Source organism: Brienomyrus brachyistius, unplaced genomic scaffold, assembly GCF_023856365.1.
Source record: "Brienomyrus brachyistius isolate T26 unplaced genomic scaffold, BBRACH_0.4 scaffold50, whole genome shotgun sequence".
NCBI lineage: Eukaryota > Metazoa > Chordata > Actinopteri > Osteoglossiformes > Mormyridae > Brienomyrus > Brienomyrus brachyistius.
The window spans coordinates 2,208,976-2,226,810 of NW_026042325.1; the positions used below are offsets into that span (position 1 = coordinate 2,208,976).

The 17,835-nt window shown below is 43.5% G+C and overlaps 1 protein-coding gene across 4 annotated transcripts; it reads left to right on the forward strand.

The window, feature by feature from the left end:
* Window positions 1-697: 697 nt before the first annotated feature.
* LOC125723621 (spermatogenesis-associated serine-rich protein 2-like) lies at window positions 698-16,853 on the forward strand. Of its 4 annotated transcripts, none has more exons than XM_049000379.1 (13): window positions 698-868; window positions 6,350-6,634; window positions 8,343-8,422; window positions 8,619-8,727; window positions 9,036-9,085; window positions 9,189-9,423; window positions 9,641-9,841; window positions 9,998-10,133; window positions 11,166-11,224; window positions 11,811-11,920; window positions 12,159-12,261; window positions 12,476-12,600; window positions 13,286-16,853. In XM_049000379.1, exons 2-13 carry the CDS (start codon window positions 6,610-6,612, stop codon window positions 13,565-13,567), a joined length of 1,515 nt encoding a protein of 504 aa, XP_048856336.1. In that variant the 5' UTR covers window positions 698-868; window positions 6,350-6,609; the 3' UTR covers window positions 13,568-16,853. The 4 variants fall into 4 exon arrangements, with proteins under 4 accessions (XP_048856336.1, XP_048856335.1, XP_048856334.1 ...); XM_049000378.1 differs by having other exon boundaries at window positions 6,392-6,634; XM_049000377.1 differs by lacking the exon at window positions 698-868 and adding an exon at window positions 2,243-2,356.
* The last annotated feature ends 982 nt before the right edge of the window (window positions 16,854-17,835 follow it).

The following is a 17,835-nucleotide window of genomic DNA, read 5'->3' on the forward strand; positions in this document are numbered from 1 at the left end:
TGAATATCTTGGCTACTATGTCTGTGGGTTGCTATGCCCAAATTACTATGTCAATTGGGAATAACAATTGTATCAAGCATCAAACACATACAGCATGTCTGCCAGGCTAACTACTCTTGTTCCATCCACCCAAAACCTATTTTTGTGGGAAAAATAAATTGTGGGCTAATCTGACCCTGATTTACTATAATTGGGGAGTAAATCCCACATTTGTCAAAATGAAGGAGAGATCAAGTACCTTTTTTGGAAAAGAGAAAATGTGAGATGAGCCTAAACTGACAATCACTGCTATTGTACAGTAACATACACGATATCTGGCAGTTCTTGCTGCTGAGGTGATCATATTTCTGGTCATTTAAACGTAAAAACAAGTGACTCCTCTGACAGATTTACACTGACTGCACATTTACTTAATTAATGCTTGATTTGCTTAGACGATCCTTTCGGTTCTAAATGAAAGTTGACTTAAAATGACATCAGCTAAAGCGCAGCTTTTTTTTGCTCTTTTTTTAAGAAAATGAGAAGTCTGTGAACCGCTTTTAAAAACAGCAAGGGTCTAAGTAGACACATATCACGTTACTCCAGATTGTTCCTGCTTTGTTTGTTTAGAGTTTCCATGCTCTCCTGGCAGTGCACTCTGGGTATTCTTATTTCCACAATCCAAAGACACGCAGTTACGCTAACTAGTGTCTCTAAATCGCCCGTAGTGTTTGAGTGTGTGTGCGACGTGCCTTTTGATGGACTGCCATCCAGGGAGGTCCCTCGCTGTGCTTCTTCCTGCGACAGGCTCCAAGCTCACCTCAACGCTGTACTGGATATGATATAGTAGATGAAGCATGAACGTTGTAAATTATAGCGACATAAAAAGGTATTACATTCTATACTGCTTTAATGTGATTTTTTTAAATAGACGTTTCATTTGTCTGTTCAACAGTTTTCAAAAAACAAAATGTAAAACAACATTCAGCTGCTCATCAAGAATGAAACAAGTAAATCCGGTGCCGGTTCCTTTAATGTGATTTTAATATTTGCACTACAAATTGTTTCAGACAAATCATAGAAAGATTATTTCGCTACTAGTGTTTTTGTACCAGAATAACTATATATTAAAGTTGGTTATTTGTCCATGGCAAATTAAACAAATTACTACCTCAATGGCCTTACTACATGGCCTACCTGGTACTTAAATCTTTGGTTATGTGTTCTTAACAACTACAGTATTTGCTGCCAATAAATAGTTTATTCATGGCAAGGCAAGGTCGGTGTAACGTTTCAGTCTAACTTGTTTGCATTTATACATGATTGAACTAATCTGACTAATTACTTCAAAATTTTCTTTCCATAAGGTGGCACACTGTTCATATTTTACATCATAGTTCCAGTGAGATGCAATTTGTAAGACTATATGATTGTTTCCCCGCCATTGTTTTGATTCGGTCTCCCTTACTGGGGACACGATGAAGTTTTTCTGTCGCATTCCCGTCAGGAATCAAACACACAGCCGATTAAACTCACGAAAACACAATTTTTAAGGTGGCACTGCCCCCTGTCGCTAGAAATTAAAAAGACATTGTAAAAATAACATGACTTTATTTTCTAACGAATGCAAACTAAATATCGTAGCACGGATTGTTTTCCGGAGACGTTCTTTCCCTGAGAAGTATAATTCGGATTTAGTAAGGGATTAATACTGAGACTGATATCTATTTAACTGTTGCGCATTATCAAATACACAATTTATAAGCGAAAAGAGTTAGTGCCGTACTGTTTGTGGGTGGTTATTTGTCGTTCTCGCAAGTGGTTTATCAAGATTATAATCTAGTACATTTTGAATAATGAAGATTAAAGCTTACATAACACCCAGGTGAATAACATCTGTAAAAAAATTGCTAGATCTAAACGATTCTCACGCAATCAAATGCCGTACTACATCCAACACCTCGATGTGGACTGGAGTAGGCCTCAGAAAATGCATACATTAAAACTGAACGTTACCAGTAAACAGTGAATTGTTAGGCTATTCTTAACATAATCACCAAACTAAGATCTATGTATCAATATGGGTTTTCATTTTTAGCAACTATCACAATATACAGTGCACGTTAAAACGACCTTATTATAAACTGCAAAATACCCTGGAAACACAAGTTAAATTGCAGACAATAGAATACCCTGCCGCTGTGGAGACATGCAAGTTTTTTTTTTTGAAAAGCCGTGCGCGTTCTCGATTCAACGCGTGGCAGTTCACGAGCTAGACACTGAGGATTTCGGGGGGGGGGTGACGCGAGCGTCGCAGACTGGACCAGAGGAGACAAAATATCAGCGGTTAGCTGGGGTCCAGCACGGAGACGCCTCGGTGAGAGTCTTGAATACTTTGTCAAATTAAGTTCAAGTGCTGTAAACATTTTTACTTAAGAAGTGGACGCCAAAATAGCCTTCAACATTGTGCATCTGCGTTTTGTGGCTGGTTTTCCAAAAATTACCAGAGAAGACCGGAGAGGGGGGGGGGAGACCGCAAACGGTGTCTCCGCTTCTAGCCGGTTAGCTAGTTGGCTAAGCTAATCAGATTGTTATCTTTCATCCAGCGATCCAGGTCCACTGAATATACTTTAGTTATCTTTTTGTTTTATTCTGGAGTCTCTTAGATATTGTTCTGGACGTGATGTGGCGAGCGTAACGGTTGGTTTCTAGCGAGCTAATCTGATTTGGCACGGCGTCTTCAGGTAATATCTGTGCTGGAGAAGGAAACTTAGACACTTTCATGCTTTTCAGCCACAATTCTGTTTCTGTGCGTGTTACTAACCACGTAGGACCGGGCGGTATTAAGCAGAACGCCCCAAATTGTGCTTCATTTATTTTACGTTCTACCGAACTTGCTGTGGTAGATTTGCTTCCTTTGTCTTTGTCCGAAACAAAGGTCGTAACCAGCTACTTGGAAATAATAATAAAAAACGTCCGTCTGTTAAGATGGACAGATTTTTACGTTTTATTTAAGGTTAAGAATGAAATGTGCACGCAGTGTTTCCCCCCTTGCGCCGTTACTGGACGGAGATGCCTTTCTCTCGGATGTTGACACGTGGAGCGCGGGGTTTAAATGCTTCATTCATTTTACGGGCATGATGAATGTGCAGCGGAGTTTAACTGACAACTGATTTTAGTCGAATTCTGTAGCTGCCACCGCCATAATTTTAACTTTGCATTGACCTAGACTGCTTACCGCCGTGCACGGGTCTGTTGATCGGGTCTGTTGATCGTGTCTGCTTCGCTCTGGTGCATGAAAGTGACTGTTTTCATGCGGAGGATTTGAGGTGGCTTGTAATTATAAGTTGGATCCTGGGTAGGACACGTTTAATGAGGCCTTGCCCTGTCCATCTGCCACTATTCCCTTATTGTAAAGCAGCTATTTGCACCTGATTTTCTATTTGGAGTGCGGATAAATCAATATTCACCTCGGACTTTCTGATGGGTCACATGGGTTTCGTAGTGGGGTGAGACCGGGCTATGTGCCCTGATGTTTTTGTTAAGGACAATAGGCTTATTTTATTTTTCAAACTAGATAGTATATGACAAAGTGTCTTATTTAGTTGTGTTGACGTTGTCTTTCAAGGATGCTGGGTGGAAGATCGGGATTTTAGGTCAGTGTTATAATCCAAAATTAACCTGGTAAAAGTGTAGCCAAAGGCTTGCGTTGCTACAAAGGTTAACTGTCGCGAGAGCGCCACAAGTCATGCTAGGGGTTTTGTATATGTTTTCTAAATGCTTTTCTCATGCCCCTGTTTTATTCTAGTTTCTGCAAATGTAGAAATCGGAAATATGATAGTTTCAGAATTAACTTGCAAGTAGGACGGAGTTTTACTTTAAGCGGTTATCGAAAGACAGCTGATAGTTTTGGGATACTTCATCGTACTAGTCTTTGATAATTTTGGGTACCTTTTTTACCAGCACGAATGACTTTTTGGCTGCGATTTAACGTAAAGGAAGCACAATTAGTGTGATTTTTGACCACAAATACTTTAATCAACAGTTGTGCATGTCGGTACATGATTCCACCCTCCCCCCGTCCCCAGTCATTTATCCTGCAATCTCTTGGGACAGTGCAGTTTCTTTACTGGTACCCAACTGTCATTTACTATTCTTGTGAGCTCAACGGTTTTATAAAGGATGAATGCAGTTTGAAGACATTTTGATTGGAAATGCCTAAACAGCTCATTTAAGGCATGTTTAATTTTATCGGAACTGCAATAACAAATCACACTTTAGGTTTTGAATCGAGTTTCACTATGGGAGTCTTAATGAGTGTCGTGTTATGCGTGCTGTCATGTCTTCTCTGTATGTCTGTCTAGCTATTTGGTTCCCCTGGGCTACTTTGTGGGAAAGGGAAACTTAATTGAAAAACACCTTACCTAGGAAAGCAGGGCTTGTTTGCTAAGGGAGGTGGTGTGTTGCTGGGCTTCCAAATCCCTAAGGGCTTCTAGGCTGGTATGTCAGTATGGGTGCTGCATTATTATTATGGGGCGCAAATAAAAATGACTGTTGAAATTAATTAAGCCATTTTGGAAAATATATTTTAAGTAAAAATGACATTTTCCTTGGTTATACATGTCATTGTCGAATTTGGGATATATTCTTTTCTCAAAGTAATGTAGTTATGCAAATTCCAGATTAACCTGCACACCATGCTTTTTACTCACTGGCCGTTAATGTATAAGCAGTATGTTGTTTCTTTAAATAGTGTTATAATTATGACTTAAGACTGTATTAGAAGAATTATGTTTTTCCTCACCTGCTGAACTGCAGAGGTACTAGTTCAGTATTAGAACAGCTGGTCACTGTACAATCATTGGTTGTAGGTATACTGGTTTGTAGTAAAGTTTAACTGCAGATCAACTCCAGGTGCCTTGGCTTTTAAGTAATCATACATCTTGTTCTCGGCTGTCTTCAAGCCATGCAGAGATGTTTGCCTTAGGGTATACAAGCCTTTATTTTAAGCAAACTTGCTGAAGACCGGCACATGAACGTGCCCCAGAAACTAACACTATTGCAGTCTAGGAAAATGAGAATGTACTCTTTAAACAATGGGATGATTTGAAATAAATGGTAAATAATGGGTTGTTAGTAATTTATGAGGCATGATGTACTTATGCTTTGATTGTACAACTGGCTTTTTGGCAGTATCACGGGAAAACTGTGTACAGGGTTGGCCAAAAGTAGGTATGGAGTTCTCATTTTACAAAGTGGAGGCCAGCGTTGAATTTTCGCGACGTGACAGTGTTTACTTGTCACTACTTTCACCCATCTTGACACCTGTGGACTTTTTTTTTTGGGTGCGTAGCAACGGTGAATTTTTTTTTTGAGGAAGCCCCACGCAATGAATGAATTAAGGGAGTTCATCTCGCAAGCATTTGTGGACATTGATGCTGACCAGGGTGTGTGTAGCTAAAGTGTGTCTGTGTCAGGGAGAGACTCTTGGAATGAATCAGCATTGATGGAGGAAGTGAAACATCTAAAAAAGGCATTGTAAAGATGTGATATGGCTTGATTTGCTAATGAATGTAAGCTAAATATCATAGCACATATTGTGTTTTTAGAAGATAGACACTAAACATGATCTAATCAGTAAAAAAAAACTGTATACCTACTTTAAAAAATAACTTTGTAAAATAAAAATTTTACTTTGTGAAACAGAAGTAGTACTTTGTAAAATAAAAATTGTATGCTTCTTTTTGGCCCACCCTATATTAATTTCTCTATATTGCCCTGAGATTGGAAGCTGCCCAGCTTTTGTGTATTGTAATTCAAGGACTACATATCCTTTACGAACAATACAAAAAAAACCTGCTCATTCTTAACATTTTAAAAACCGGTATTAGTAGCCGTGCCTGCATTATATGAAAATTGATATTGCGCACCTCTATATTTTTTATTTCTTTATGAACTATGAAGTATTGTGAATTGCATTATGGGTGCCTTAACTGTAACAAAAATGCATTACTTTTTTCTTTCCCCAGACATCTGGTTTCTGCGGACATCTGGCTTCCTCTTCCAACATGTTTTCTGAATGTGTAATGCAATTTAGTAATTGTAGACCAAGAGAATGAATTACTAGAAAATACCCATGAATCCCTTTTGTCAAACCTCTTACAAATATCCAAATCTGCTGTTGGGCTTAGTGATTTTTTTTTTTGTGTCCCCCTCAAAGTCTTCTAGATTCCGTTTTTTTCTTCCTAGTATTTCCTTGAGGAGAAAAGTGGTGGCGTTCAGTTTTGTGAGTTTGGATGGGCTGTTTGCCTCTAGAGGAGACTGACCTGATTCATCTTCCTGCTCTCCTCCCCACCCCTCCATTGCCCAGCCTCCAGCATCTGTAATGTGAGCCTTTCCTGTCTTCTTCTAGAAGACAAACCAAGGCAGAAGCAAGATTTTTTTTAATACCCAAGAAAAGAGTGCTTCAAGACGCGTCCGTCGGTCATCTTTGCGAAGAAGTGTGGCTGTGCGTGAACCACACACGCACACACCCCCACGCTCGCGTCCGGGACTCCTGGAGGAACAGCTGCTGTTCGATTCCTCTGGAGCCGACAGCCTCTTCCTCTTGGTGAGAGTCTGATTTACAACATGGCCAAAAAACACAGCCCCAAGGGTAAGTCATCTTTTGAGTTTTCTTGAGACAAAAAAGGTCCTTATGGTTTCTGTTTTGCAGTGGAAAGTCAGATTAATTTGTACACGAACACTTCATTTGTTTTAGCAATTTTGTGTTTCTTTCTGCACCTTTAGCATTTGAGTGTGAAACATTGATAAGGCGTAAAAGCAGGCGGGGCGGGGGGTTATTGTAAAGAGTGGTCTTCAAGGAAGGGTTTTCCTTACAGGGTTTGTCGTTTTTGCTACGGGTTAGAGTGTCTCTAATGCATCATTTTGAATAATTTGGGAAGTAAAGATGCGACCTGTTTTCTCTTAAGCTTCTCATGAACTGCTTCTGTGGCATGGATATGTAGTTATGTATTTTTCCACTTTCGCTGTGCTCTCACTCCTTAGCTAACGCAGGGTTTAAATGAGGCCATAGGAAATATCTGGGGTTTCAAGTCAGTGTTTCATCCTTGTAGTCAAATTACAGCTTGCTTATTTTTTTCTGCATCAAGTAGACTTTTCACACATTTCCTTTTTTTTGTCACTGAGACATGCAGTATCTCTTACTGTACAGGAATATCTTTCTGTGGCTTTGATGTGCAAATGGCAGGGTTTGGTTTTATGGTGCTGGTGGGGGCATGCATGTTACTTTGAGTGCTGTGTGCACAGAATGCAGGGCAGCGTGGGAGAGGAGCTGAAGCAGCAAGTGCCAAAAAAAATTGGGATGCATCTGGTCTGCCGGGGTCCACACAGATGTCTTCCTTAAGTGACGAGACCCCCTCTGTTTCTATGTGTGTTTCAAACAAAAGAGTTGTCAAGGGGGTGTATTACAAGGAGGCCCAAGGTGATGAGGTCACACAGCTTCACTGGTTCCTGCGCGTTCCCTCTGAAGGGGAGCACGGCTGTTCCTCACGACGACAAATTTCTGCTGTCAGAGTGACGGCCTCTAATACTTATGGCCAATGTTTGCACTCCAGTCAGGGACCCATTAATGTATTTCACTTTCTGTTTCGTAATTTTAGTCATTTGTCTAGGATCATCCATGTTTACCGCTTCTACCTTTTGCATGACTGCATAATACGCATTGAAATGGGCCATGTCTTAAGTTGTACAGCCACTCCTTATGTATAGCACGACCTGTAGTGTTTTATGGTTGCTGTCTGTCTTGCTTTTGTTCTTTAGTGATGCTTAAAGGGACCTTCCAATCTATTTAGCATTAAAAGCTTAGCATAAGGCAGCACACACAGCTGGGATGGGCAGTTGGACGGACAGACTGAACACTTCTGAATATGCAGAATAACAGTGTATCTTACATGGGTCCGTTCTTTACCCTTGTAGTATGTGCAACAGAAGGTCCCTTGTTCAGTCTAGTTGCTCATGCTTATAACAGGTTTTCCAATAGTTTGGGAAGAAAGTCTTTGAATCCCTCAGCCATACGGTCTAGAAAATCCGGCCTCTCAGGTTTCAGTGTAATGTATGTGTATATGATATATACATCGTAGCCCATCTCTATTTCATTTGTTTTCTGAAGGTTTGGTCCCTCATGTTCGTTAAGTATCTCACTGTGTTTGTTTAAGAACTGCCTTGTGTCAGCGCATACCTGTGAGTGACTGTCCAAAGATGAGACCCATCAGAAATGTCGCCAATGTAATACTGCTTCCGTACTACAAAATGTTAGTGTCCCTCCACAGTGCAGTACATCTTGCTTCTTCCCCCGTGAACAGAAACCTCAGATGTGGTGTTTGATACGCACTCGAAAATGGTGATGTCACAAGGAGGCACATTTGGGAGAATGAAGGAGAAGGTAAGTTCTGGAGGGAGGGAGGGAGAGAGAGAGAGAGAGAGAGAGAGAGAGAGAGAGACTGTCAGTGTGTTTCGTCAGTGTATTTTTGCATCTCGGAAAACATTGTGACTTCTCAGTATTTTCTACAAGGCCTGGGGAGGTTTAAGGAGCAGGTCCCTCTCGCCCACTCTAGCACTGCACTTCTTTAAATCTGCAGATAAATGCTGTGCGAGCTGTGGTCCCCAACAGGAGCAACAATGAGATCGTCCTGGTGCTGCAGCATTTTGAGAATTGCGTGGATCATGCTGTGCAGGCCTTCGTGGAAGGTGCGGGAGATGCAGGGCCCGAATGTCACCGCAGCGGTTTGTTTAGTGCCTGACGAGTCATTTGTAAGCTGACAGTAAAACTTCTGTTGGGAGTGTTAGGATGGGATGTTGTCCTCATTCATTGTTGTTGCCTGCAAAGTGTTTTTTTTATGTATGAATTGTGGTGTTGCTCTTTCCCAATGCAGTCCTCTGGAATAAGTACCACGTGTCAGTCTTTAAAAATCAGCTTTTGAATGTTTATTATTATTATTCTTTTTATTAACCTGTCAAACTTTTATTCTGCCTGTCATTTTTTCTCTCTGCTTCAGGAAGTGCTGCTGAAATCCTGAAAGAATGGAATGTAACAGGAAAGAAAAAGGTGTGTGTCTGTCTCTCTGAGGAAGGTGCAGCCTGCACCTTAAATTAAAGCTGCATCAGAGCTTCGAATTGGTGCTAAATTTGTGTGCTGTTTTGGTGTGCAGCCCAAGAAGAAAAAGAAACCGAAACCGCAGACGGGGGGTCAGGCGGATTCCGTCCAGACCGAATGCACGTCTCCGTCTGACGGCAAGGATGCGGTGAATGGTCTCCACGGCAACGGCTCCGGGCTCGACGGAGACTCTGCAGACTCCCTCAGCGAGCAGCTGGATTCCGCTTCTCTGGACACGGTTGAGCTGGACTGCAGGTCCGCCGTGTCTGAGCTCACAGAACCGGCTCCAGGTAGTGATGGCTACGCATGGCGAGAAGCTGTGGAGGAGCTCATCTCCTCGTTTTGGCTTTTCGATTGTGATGGCTCATGTAAATAATTAAGGGCTTAATCGAGTTAACCCAACACTCAGTGTTATTACAGTTTTCTGGGATTGTTTCCATGTCTTTTATGGGGAAACTGACATTTTCTACTTCTCTTCCTACATTTTCTTTTGTATATTGTGTCAAGGCACAGATATGGATTTCAAAGGCATTGCACCAAACCCAGCCTCTGGAGATGGCCAGGGGGGTCAGCGTGGCAAAGCCGGGCTGAGGCCTCTGGGAAGCAAGGCCCGGTTCACAGCAGGCTGCAATTTCCAGCCAGCATCTTTATCTGCCTCGCCCTCTGCAGAGAATGGTCAGAACGCCAGCGCCGTCAACAAGAAAATCGGTAAAAACGCCGTCTGTCGCCTGGACCTGTATGATGATGTACCAGAAGCTGGCCCAGACTAGGAGTTTCCTCATGCAAGGAACCAGGCGTCAGGTGGTCTGAATCCTTTGATTTAGTTGGTTGTCTCTTAACGTGTAATGTGTCCTCCCCCTCCAGCGCCAAACATTGACAAGTCTGTGAAGGACCTGCATCGCTGCACGGCATCACTCACTCGTTACAGGGTTGTGGTGAAGGATGAGATGGACTCTTCCATCAAGAGGATGAAGCAGACCTTCTCCGAGCTGCAGAGCTGGTGCGTGAGCATCTGCGGCCCCCGTGAGGCAGAACTATGCTGTTATGTTTCAGCCATTGTTCAAAATGCCTAGTCGGTGAATTATATATGCATAGTATTAGTGCTTAGTCAATTTTAAAGTAAATTCCGCTGAAAATTTTATTAAGGTGAACTTATAAACCCTGAGATTTAGTTTGCATCCAAAGGAAATTATATTGCATGCTTGTTGAATGAAGAATTTAATATCCTCCTTTGACATGCTCGACACATTTTTGTTTTGTGGAAACAAATCCTGCTAATCTTAATGTAAACCACTGCAGGGATACATGCCGGAATTTGTATCCTGTCAGCTGATTCTTGCCACTTCACCATTTGATACTAGTAAGATCTTATAAATCCTCTGCAGTTCCTCTTCCTGATTCTGGATGAATCTATGGGGCGGTGAAAGGGAGAGGATTTATGCATGGTAGGAATCGTGTTGCACTGCTAGCTATTTGCCAAGAACGATGTACCCAATGTCAAAGCCCTAATCAGCAAAATAACTAGTGTCGTGTAAACCCGGAATAGCAAAGACGTGTAGAGGAAATCTGATGTTTTCCATCTGCAATGAATGGTATCTGTGTACTCTGTCCAGCTTCAGTCGTGGTATTCCTGAAGACGCTGCCTCTGGGACTGTTAAAACAGTGTCTTTCAAATGGAAAACAGTTTAATCCCCAGCTGTAACTCTGATCAGAGTGGACGGGTCATACCACAGGCCTGGGTCACATGGTTTATGTTACGGTGGCGCTTTAAGTTCTGAATGACTTCTAGCAGGGCTGGCGATCTGCCTGGCAGTGAGGCTGCTTCAGTTGGCAGCTTTACTCTGTGAGTGAATGAGTGACGTCTCGACTATAACACTGCACACGGCCCCAATCTTCCCCATTCTTGCATTATGTATTGTCCAGCTGTGCTGGTATTTATTAGTTTGCAGACCTGTGTTGCATCTGGATCCCATTATATCCAGCGCCAGGTCATTGACGGCCAAGCCTCGCCTTTCTTCTTCCCTTTGTACAGTCTTATGGACAGAGAGGTGGCCCTGCTGGAGGAAATGGACAAAGTCAAAGCAGAAGCCAGTGAGTGTGAGCCGGAGTGAAGCTGAACGTCCTGGTGTCACGATGCATTGGAGCCCCACAAGGGCGCGCGCACGTATGCATGTGCGTGCATGTCCGCGCATGTCCGCGCGCGTACACAAAGAGGCCGTTCTCTCCCCCCCCGCGGTGACCCTTTGCCTGGCCGGCGAGGGGGCACCGCTTCTCAGGTGTCCAGGGAGGAATGAATGGTGCCTTTGTGCAGATGTGGGGGGAGGCAGTCATGGTAATTCTTTTTGGAGCTCCTGAATTTTCTGGAGCTGGAATGGACTTGACCCAGGGATGTTAATGGGGGCTAAAACGAGACATATTAATGGATAACTTAAGTTATTTTTTAAATGATGAATACAAAAACGATTACATCCAGTATTTGATATCTCCTCAGTCTAGGATTAGGGTTCATTGTCACCTTTTGCAGCCTGTATTCTAATTACCTACCAAAGGCTGACAGAGCTGAAAGCTAACTGTTGTTTTTGAGGAGGCCGGCTTTGGGATGGGTGCGGTGGTGCCGTAGCTGGGCGTAAATACTGTCACAGTAATGAACGTGGAAGTTTGACCCTCTGCGTTTCAGTGGCTATACTGGACGCCCGGCAGAAGAAAGCGGAGGATCTCCGGCGACTGTCAGAACAATCAGCTTCCATGACGGAGGAGCAGCTCGGCGAACTCCGTGCGGATATCAAGGTCAGTCGTTCACGGTAAAACATGTTTACGGCAAAATGCTTTTTGGTGGTGTCAGCCAAGGCTAATTTCTTGTATTCATAAGAGTAATTCTCGAACTTTTGTTCTTTAGCATCTTATTTTGCTGTTCCTCACTTGTTGGAAATATGACTTAAGTAAAATGGTTTATGCTCGTCATGTCTTGGTCTGAATCTGCTAGGACATGACTAGTCATGCGTGCTGTACGTTCCTGTGCCTGCAGCACTTTGTGAGCGAGCGAAAGTACGACGAGGACCTGGGAAAGGCCGTCAAATTCACCCATGATCTGGAGTCTCTCAGAAAAAGTATCATGAGCTTTGGACAAGGTATGTTATCCTCTCTGAGGATAGACCCGTATGTCGTATCCTATCACTTAGTTTTTAAATTGGAATTATTATGACATCAGCCTGGTTTTCTGGGTCGCACCCAAACTTGTACCCAGCATTTGTTCTTGTAGAGTGTAGAGCAGCTGTGGTTAACTAAGCATTTGTAGTATCTGGTTTGTGAAATGCTGACTATCTGCCTCCACCCCCGTTTCAGTCTATCACCCCCAGACAGGCTACTCCAGCCGCTCGCTCTGCAGTTCAGCCTCGTCCCCCCCGGTCGGATCGGCCAAACCAGGGATGCAGGTCCTTCCCCATGCTGCAGCCCAGCCGCTCAGGCCGGTAAGCCCGCCTCCGTCTCTGTGACAGTCCCAGGGCATCCGGCCTTTTCATTATAAGCCTCTGATTAAGTGCTGTGACGCTGCTGTCTTTGAAGACATTGCAACCTTCTCACTCGTTGGTTTTTATTGCTTATTATGATAACTGAGCATCATCCGATTTGGGGGGGGGGTGCGACAAAATAAACCTGGGACAAGTGAGGCTGTTCTTCGTCAGAGCACTGTGCTCTATTCATTTATGATCCAAGATGCTACTCAGCTTTTATCCAAGCGTGGTAGCCAGAGTGCATTTTCATGCCCCAGCGTGATGAGGTGGTGGGGACCTTCCGAGGCTGAATAAGGTCATTAAGAAAGTAGGTTCCATTGTTGGCTGGAGGTCACAGTGCAGTGCATAATGGAGAGGGAGAGCCAGGCCTGTCATGCAGAACCTTGCCCCATCTCACCCCAGCCCCCGCCACTCAGTTTCCATGCATCCTTACAGCGATTCACTGAACGGCCCCTTCCCCCAGGGTGTACAGCCAAACTTCTGGGGATCATTTAACAGCGCTGTGCTTAAGGACGTCTTGAAACCGTGTTCAGTGTCTTTGTCACTTCTCTGGCACTGTTGGTTGGTTCTCTTGCTTTTAGAAGATTGCTAATGTAATTTCACCTTTGGGCTAATGCAGCGCATCTCCTGCCTCATTTCTCAGGCTCATCAAAGCGGCGTTCGGCCAGTCCAGGGTCTGGCTCAGCAGTCTGGAGCCCAAAGCATAAATGGTGGGCCACACCCAGACCGGAACCTCAGTCGGCCTAACTACCGCAACCAGAACAATCGTGGGCAAATAACAGCCCCCAGCAGTGCCTCTCATCCCGCTCCGCTTACCCACGGCGCCAGGGACAGTTTGGTGCATGCCACCACATCTGTGCCCCGGCATTTCAACACCACTCCAAATGGGCTACCCCAAAGACGACCACGGGAACACCGCCCTTGACATCCAACCTCCACTCAAATTCACATTAGGCCTGATGAAAAATCAGTTACATTTAATCCATGTTTTGTATGTCTGTGTGTGTTCGCTCTCTCGTCACGTTAAGTTTACTTTGAATCTTCCTTCGCTTCGCTGTGGTCCTCCTTCCTGTAGCTGTAGTCTATCTGCAGTCTGTCCCATGACAGCTAGCACGTTTCTGTTGGCACCGGCAGTTTCTTAAACGTCTCTATTTCACGTTTGCTTTGTTTTTCTTGGGGGGGGGGAGGGGGATGTGTTCCCTTGTCAGCTCTCGATTCTAGTTAACAGCTGTTGAGCATCGCAGGGCTGTGTGGTCAGGCTCTGTTTTTCTGGAGGATATATATCGAGATTATATGATGTGGGGTGGGGGGTTCACCTCCCAGGGAAGAAATGCATGGAGGGAAACTCTGTAGAAATATAATCACACTCTGTATCCTTTTTAATTTTTTTTTATTTTCTCTCTGTGTTTTGAGGCGAATGTTTATGCAAGAGGCAGAAGTCTATGAGGTGCCAGTCATTCAGATCTGAAGGCAAATCTGATATGACCAGGAAATGCTGAAGGAAGTATTTCCAGGGCGGTTGCGTGATGCATGAACTCGTATTGGACACGGCTTTCCCTTTATGGAGCCACTTGTACCTCCACGGTTTAAAATATATTTGTGCTCCATCAATAATTGCTGTCAATGTACTGATACCTTTAATACTTTTAAATGAATGTAATTGATTACTGTTCTTATTCTGAGGCTTAATTGGAGACGATCCTTGGTCATGCATGTTTGAACTGGGATGACCTTTTTTTTTCCCCCCTTATTGCAACACCATCCTTGTTTCTACCATGTTTGTGTTTCCTCTATGAAAAGGTTCAGCTTCTACTACTTAAGTCTCGTAAATGCATTTCTGCATTTCACTTGCTTCAGCTGTGAGTCTCAATCAGTTATTACTAATAAGTGCTCACTATTGCATATCCTATATGATATTGCCTTTTGTACTTTGCGAAAAAAAAACCTTTTTTGTGATTATAGCCTTGTATCAAAATTTTATAGCTTAGGTTAGAAGATGGCTAATTACATGACTTCTGATTGTCCATTAGATGTTGCCGCTAACCTTCTTTGGACAGGGTGGCAGAAGTAAAAGCTTGATGTTGGGGTCGGGTGACTTTAGAGTTTCACATTTTACTTGAGCATTTCAAAGTAAAATGGAGGATGGAATGGCGTCTGTGATAAGGGTTTTCTGCCCCTATGCCTCAGTGTCGTTTTGGGACAAATGCATTTTGAAAAACATTCATGTCTCTGGTGACTCTTCCTATGAAGTCAGCAGTCGGATTGGAAGAGCATGGGGGGGATGAGGTCACTGGAAAGGGGTGTGTGGTGCTCCTGGTATCTTTGCAAGAGGATGACGGTCCAGGTCTTTAGAGTCCCGGTGCTCCCTGTCTTGCTGTATGGCTGTGAGAAATGGACGGTATGCAGTGAGCTGAGACGAAGACTGGACTCCTTCAGTACCGTGCCTCTTCGGAGAATCCTTGGGTACCGCTGGTTTGACTTTGTGTCGAACAAGCGTTTGCTAGAGGAGTCCTGAATGAGGCACATTACCTGCATTGTGAGGGAGTGTCAGTTACGGCACTACGGCCATGTGGCGCGTTTCCCTAAGGGTGATCCGGCTCGCAGGATCCTTGTTGCTGAGGAGCCAAGCGGCTGGACCAGGCCGAGGGGACGCCCACGTAACACCTGGCTGCGGCAGATGGATGGCCATTTCTGGAGGGTGGGACTGGACCGTGTATCTGCCTGGGGGATCACCGGCCGGGATCCCTAAGAGTTTTGCTGTGTGGTGTGTGCGGCAATGCGCTGCATCAGTGCATGCTCCCTGACCTGACCTGTAGACAATGAATAGTATCCCATTAAATTAATGTAAATATCAGTAGGTTTTTCTTATGGTTTTGAATATCACTATATTACAAGGCCAACATGTACTATGTGAACTATTGTATAATATTGTTGGAGATGTAACAATTAGACTAAAGTTAAAGTGGAGTTTGGTTTAAACAAATTAATATTCGGCACAAACATCTTTTGACATTCTGTAAGAATGACATGAGTGAATTCACCCGTTATTGGGTTTGGCTGTAACTTGCATGTCTGAATTTTATTGTATGTTGGTTCTGAACCTGTCCAGATGGTAACTACTTCTGATTATGTTCTTGGCTCCTTATGTGTAAAACTGTAGGCTTGCAAATATGCAAACAATGACCTTATTTGTGGGTAGCAATGGCTTGGGCTCTAGATATGCAGTCAGAGGATGTCCTGTTAGCAGTCATTGGATATTAACAACTTTGATGTGGATGTGTAGGTGGTAAAGTGTTCTGGACAGATTTGAACTTAATTCTGAAGCGAGACAATTTCATTAGACACGGCTTGTCGTCTGGTCTTTGCTGCCACTTTAGCCTTACCTCCTACTTCTCTCTCAGTGAACTCTTCCTGTTTCCTGCTGCGTCCTTTCAAATGCTGGACTGGTGGATGGGTGTGTACGTTATCAAGCTGCTGCACCAAATGTTTGGACTTGATTTCCTTTCGAAGTTAAACATACTCATTCTATGCCTTAGAGCCACTTTAAAAGGTGCTTCTTGTCTGCACTGCTACATCAAACTGGATGAGAGGTCGGTTTTAAAATAAAACCTGTAGTAGACTTCGCTCAATTAGGCCACACATTTCTGCTAAGGAACGCCATTCCCCAAAGAAACCACATTCAGTCTGAGTTACTGCCTTTGTGAGCAGCTTCACTTTCATTTATTTTCATATGAACTTTTTTTCTAAAGGACAAATTGTGTAATGAGTACAGTAGAATTAGTGTTTGGTAAATCAAACCTCTTTTCAAATGTTAAATATAAATGTTTTTCCTCCAATGACTTTGTATGTATGATATTTCTTTGAAAATGTACATAAGCGACACCGACAAGGGGCTTAGACAACCTGGACTGTTTTTGTATCTACAGTAGATATTTGTGCAGATTCCTCTGCACTTGAGCGGTTTAGCAAACCCCACGTTTTGGCTGAACATCTGTTGTGTTTCCAGACCGGCCTCTTGGAGACAGAGCGTTACACGTGAAGTGCCTTGGTCTTCTCATTTCACTCCTTACTCCCACTATATGGAATATGGACCAAAGAAACTTGACCTCCCCCTCCCGCTGCCACTTGACCTCAAAGCTCAATTACGAGCTATAAGCACACCCTCTCTGACCTGCTTCATTTACTATAAATAAAACTCTTCGCAAATAAAACGCCTGACTCTTGAATCTTTGTTGGTCGGGGAACGCCCACACTCATTTGCTGAGCCATGTCTGCTAGGGAAGAAGGCGCCCTGATTTACAGGCAGCATCCTGGCTGAGTGTGGGGGGGGGGGGGGGGGGGGTCTTGGCCTTCCTGAAATCGCAGCTGTCAGCTGTTTACACATCAGTTAGCGCAGCAGTGCTGGAGTGTAAGACTTTAATGTATTAATATCCATATAAACTCTGCTGAGAAATTGGCTTTGACTACTACGTCAAGCAGCGTGTCTACCTCACTTAACCTCGACACATTGTATTAGAAGACATTAACTCCAGGAATTGGATGTTCTCATTTTCCACAATGATGTACCCTTGCGTGTGGTGCGTTATTTACACAGCTGAGTGCTTTTTGCTGGAGAGGGTCAGATACAGAAAGCTGCTTTGAGTAAGTTTTAGATAAACGCGCTAATGCTCGGAAAACATGCGGACATTAACTGTGGTTGAGGTAGCAGCATGTTTGTGATGATGTAAGATTGTCTTTGGAGTTTGCAGCAACTTTTATTAATAAAAGAACCAAATGCACTGAAACATTGCATTCTACCCTGCATCAAAATTCTTCAAACATCAAATAGAACTTCTCAAATGCTCAGTCTTTAAGCGGCAATACCAACTGGTACTTGTGCTTTGATGGAGGATGGTTGAGCAAAACCAAGCACCCCTCCACAGAAGGTTTCATGACTACTTATCGCTGAAAACCTAGAGAAATGAACGCAAACGGTTTCTTAAAAGGCAGTTTCACTATGGAGTCAGCCAAGCTCATAGTGAGATGGAGTATAACGAATACTCAGATTACTCAGACTTTGTTACACTTTTGAATAAATAGTTAAAACGTTACAAAAATAGAATATCCCGAACTGTAATAATTGTGAAGAATCTGTTGAAGTGGTCCGATCACAGCTGGGGGTGAGCTCTGCCTGTCTGCTCTCTGGGCTGGACG